The 5,000-nt window shown below is 33.9% G+C and overlaps 1 protein-coding gene across 19 annotated transcripts in view; it reads right to left on the bottom strand.

Annotated features, from left to right (window-relative positions):
• Positions 1–5,000, bottom strand: part of LOC122260480 (uncharacterized) — a 97,211-nt gene that overhangs the window by 14,898 nt on the left and 77,313 nt on the right. For 10 of the 19 annotated variants that reach the window (XR_006223824.2, XR_015191662.1, XM_043027771.2 and 7 more), the window contains one exon: positions 4,290–4,352. The exons of the other annotated variants lie outside the window; for them this stretch is intronic. Coding sequence is in view for 8 of the 10 variants with exons in the window: in XM_043027771.2 (XP_042883705.1) it covers positions 4,290–4,352 (63 nt within the window). In the remaining 2 variants the exon portion in view is untranslated. The remainder of the gene's footprint in view (positions 1–4,289; positions 4,353–5,000) is intronic. 19 annotated transcript variants of the gene reach the window in all.

Below are 5,000 nucleotides of genomic sequence, written 5' to 3'. Positions count from 1 at the left end.
CATGTACCACTGTAATCTCTATTTAAAATGTTAGGTGGGAAATGCCATAAATATACTGTATTTATTATCATTCTTTTAATTTTGTATTAGCCATTAGTCAATGTTTTTTCAAGCATAAAAAGAGGAATATCATACATCAATATTAACCCGTTAACGACGGATGACGTGTTTTTTCATCATACATGACGCAGGACCTCTTGCCTGACAATGGGCGTCATGGGGATTTTGGATCACTATGTTATTTTATTGTACTATAAGTAATCAGTGAGCAATGTTGACAATTGCAGTCATAATTACTGTAACTGCCGTAATAGTAAGCAAAGTGGGTTTCAACTCACATCCAAAACCTAGATGGCACCACTTTCTTCTAGCACCAGCAGGAGAGAGAGCATTGAATGGCACCCATCTACTGTCTCTAGCAAGCACTATCTCTATAGAGGGATGGCACTTAGCAAGTTGCCGACCTCTTGCTCTAAAGTACCGCAGATGAAAGATGTGCAGGCAGAACGAGAGGAGGAATGTGACTCACACCATGCCCAATGCATACAATGTGCCCCTGTGCCAGTATGGATGCCTTTTATTGTGGCACTCACTGTCAAAAGCACAAATTTCCTTCCTCTTCCCTACTTCGTCATTTTGGATGGTTATAAGTTTCATGTTTGTTTGTGACAGCACACAAATGCGAAAAAATAAAGTTGCTTTTTGTCCTCCCCTAAAACAGCAATACTTTTATCACATCGAGTATAAAGAAAAAAAAATGAGTTGATATGGACCCTGAACTACAATTTTAGTCAACTGCAGAATTGATGGAGCCTGTGATATGACAAATATAAATTTCTAAAAACACTAAAACACACAAAAAAACAAAACACAAAAATGGCTCTAGCTCTACAATGAGGGACTAACAAGGAGTGGGAAAAGTCAAAATATTTTGCAGAAGCTGCCTTGTTTAGAAATAAAACCCATCCTGGAGACAGTGTAAGCAAATCTATCCCCTGCCGGCAACGGGTTAATACTGAATGTCATTATAATTAGCTTTACTTGATCCTGAAAATATTACTTGATGTATATTGTTTTTTTTTTTTTTTTTTTTTTTTGTACAGAAAGGCTGCTTAAAAAAATAAGCATTACAGAATAATCTATATGTTATGCTTGAGTATGTATAAGTGCATATCTGTCATTGCGTCAAACATTCATTGAAAAGGAAGAAATGAGTATGTACACATAGTAAGAGAAAGTGCAACCTATCCAATAAGAAATTTACATACACTTAAAGGCAAAACACCATATAATACTTGGAACACCAAAATGCATTAAAAAACAAAAATCTCTCCTTTGATACAACTAACTCTAACAGTTAACTACCCAAGAACATGAAACATCATGCTCAAACAATAACATATCAAAGTTGATGAGTTTTAAGGCTGTGAATCCACATAGAGGGAGAGCAGTGATTTATCCTAGACCATAAACTGTGAAGAATATGTATAACTTTGTATAACTCACCTGCAACTTAAGAAAAATTAAATACTTTAGGAAAATGAGCTTCTGCAAACTTCAATAGGTTTCATTTTGGGAACAACACAGACACAGACACACACACACACACACACACACACACACACACACACACACATATGCATGCATGCACACACATTTAACATAAAATGTACATCTGTGCTTTATTTATTATGAGAAATGCAGCAGCAGATAAGGCTATCATTTATCCCTACTTTAAGATGATCATGTTTTTCACTCTATCCACACTGAAATCACACATTCCGTCATGATAAAGGATACCCTTTCCTTTTCTCTCCCAATTTTTTGAACATATTGGGCATTTTTAAAATATAACTATATAATTTTTTTTTCTCAAAGGACACAGATGCAACAATCATCTTGTAAATTCTCTGAGGCAATGAGGGGATAACGAATAAAATTGATTGCTACTTTGAAAGACTTGACGAGCTTGATAATAGTTCTGAGAGAAAAAAATATATCCATATATTAAAATGGAAAAGTTTATCTAATGGTTACAGTTACTTATTCTTTTATCATAATTTACAACATTAAAAATAGAGCAAGATCAAGACTAAAATTTGGGTATGGAAATATCAATACACAATGAGATGGGTCAAAGGTGATATATACTCTAAAAATTATGCCTTTTATACATTTTCTATACACATAAAAGCCAATTAGGTCATATTGAATCACATGGCAATGCAGGGTGGAAGATCACTTAGTGTTGCCTAACATTCAAATGTTTGGCAACGCATTAATTTCAGTAAAGATATTTTTATGGCTATGCTACTTAAATACCTGTAGTACTACACAAAGAATGGGAAACAAAGTGAGAAAGACAAGCCTAAACACAGCGACCTACTAATTTAATCAACAATCCCTTATCATAATAATGAAGATAATAATGAATATAATTGTGATTTTGATGACAATTATCCAACACAAATGATACAAATGATTAGCAGAATACACAGTATAATAGAAGACAAAAGTATAAAAAAAAAAATCTGGCATTCAAGTTCATGATATATATATCTATATATGTGCCTTCCAGTCTTCAGGTCTGCCAGAGTTATGTACAGCTGCCACCTGACATACAGGATTTTTTTTTTGACATGTATAAATGCCCTCTAACACCAATAGGTGCTTAGAATGTGTGCCTGCAAGAGGCCATAACACAAATGGACAAGCAATCCTTGTAAAATTATCTTAATACAGCATGTAGGTAGTATCTGATAATAGGGATTTCAGGTGTGTCCAAAGATATTACTTTGTACTTTTGTTTGGAACACACATGCAGTGTAGTCACCTGGTGCCACAAACACAGGTTATTTGTATGTCATTGCTAAATTCCCACAAATACTATCTCTGACTATTCTGCTATTTAAACACCAAGATAAATCAAGGGAAATAATGATGATTCTTAATGTCATCAGCAGCTTCCACTTTATGGAATTTGATGAAAAAGAATGTGTCACACAACTGTATTAAAATGCCATTCAAAAAAGGGTGTAATGTAGTCCTAAGTTAGATATCTTGGATGGTAATGAAACTATTTCATGATATATAGTCAAATTATGACAGTTACTTGGCCATGTTATTGACAGCCAATGCACTTATTGTGGCTTTGAATGATCTATATCTAGGCATATCATACAAAATAAAAATGTATATATGGGATTGCATATAGATTATAATCAGATGCAGATCCAACCAGATATAGTCAGCCAAACACAGAACATATCAATAGGTAATTAGCTTTGGCAAATAGTGTCAAAAGTTAAGAGCTGAGTATGAGTCACTCCAGACTTTCTTGAAAATTCTTGTCGTGTATTTTGATTATGGTAATGTAGGCACTGAAACTTCGGTACTGGAGTTTCTAGCCACATAAACTAAGAACTAGTGCAACAAGCATAGCTTGCTTATACTGCTTCCATGGCTAAACACCTACCTCACCATCTACACTCAAGGAAAATCTACAGATCAAGAATGAAGTGCATGGAGATGCTGATGACTGCTCCCTTTTTCTAAATTCCAAGGCAAAGGCAGATGAGCAGTGATGTGATTTCCTGGGAGAAATATTCATAAATTGGGTAAATAGAATACTGAATATAATGCTGATACTGGAGTGGGAGGCAATGGCATATACTTCTTCTAGACATCCTTTTCAACCTAGATATCTAAAAAGGGGAATTTTTTTGCAAGAAAATAGAACAATGCCAATATTTCTCCTCTTTTTAACAGAAGAAAGCCTAAAAGCTTCTTACACCCTCCAAACTGAAAATCTTTCCATCAGTCTTCTAAAATCAAATGAGTTATTCCTCTTTTCTATACCTTTCTGACTTTCCAATCAGTCCATTGGTGCCTCACTGTTAGCAAATTTAAAGGGGTTTCAATCCTGGAAGTATCTGTCTCCACTGGTATAATACTTAAACGGTTCAGTCTGGTTCTGCGAGAGTTTTGTTGGCCTTGGGATTCCTCCAGTTATGAGAGTACCAATCTACATTTTGACATCTGAACAATAATGTAAATGTGATGTTCATAAACTCTTTTGAAGGAATCAGAAAAATCTAGCACATTTTGATTTATCTACATGCAATGAACATGTTATAAACCAAACCTGGTATCATCATGTATGTATGAAAGAGGTAGAGAGATGATACATACTGTAAAAAAAAAAAAAAGAAAAAAAAAAAGAAAGAAAAAAAAGACTTCTAATAATTTTCTCTCAAAAGTAACCAGCTTGCTGGTTTGGTCTTATATACCTTTTTCTCCGAGAGATTCTTGTCGAGTTGTAGATGATTAGATTTCAGTTCAACAGGAAGAGTCTGAGAAAAAAGTAAAAAAATAGGAGGTTAGATAAACCATTTCAGAACCAACTGGTTGAGTTTGAATGGCCTCTAAATGTGCACATTTACTTTAGTAAAAGCTAATAGACTCAAGTGTACTGTTTTTCATGCACCTAAGGCTCTGAGTTTTATTCCTATAAAGTGGAATTAATTGCTAATGGCTAAAATATTTTGTGTTCTAATCCTGCTGTCAAGGAGTTCCTTATCAGACATTCAACAGAATTACTGAGTCATTCATTGAATAAAGGTTTAAGTCCATATGACCAATTTCATTTATCTTTTTTGTTTGTCTTTTTTATTCAGTTTCTTTTATAATGGTTCAGTGTCAAATAAGAATTATGTTATTCTTGATTTAGAGAAAGGTTTCTTGACCCTTTTCTTGTTAAAAAATAAAAGAGACCAAAACCTCCATCTGACCACTTGAAATCCATGAATCTCAGTTTGAGAACCCCCTATTTAGACACACATGATTATATGAGCAGGTATGTTTATTTTTGTACAAAACAAAATTCTACACAACTCATTCATTTTTGTCTATTTCTGTGAGGCGAGAATTTAGAAATCAGAGACTAGATAAAATTGTTGATTTAAAAACATATACATATATCTCTGTAGTTTCTATTTCAA

The sequence above is a fragment of the Penaeus japonicus genome, unplaced genomic scaffold, assembly GCF_977035675.1.
Source record: "Penaeus japonicus unplaced genomic scaffold, GWHDUDI00000001_assembly GWHDUDI00000015, whole genome shotgun sequence".
NCBI classification, from domain to species: Eukaryota; Metazoa; Arthropoda; class Malacostraca; order Decapoda; family Penaeidae; genus Penaeus; species Penaeus japonicus.
This window is presented reverse-complemented; position numbering and strand designations above follow the sequence as displayed.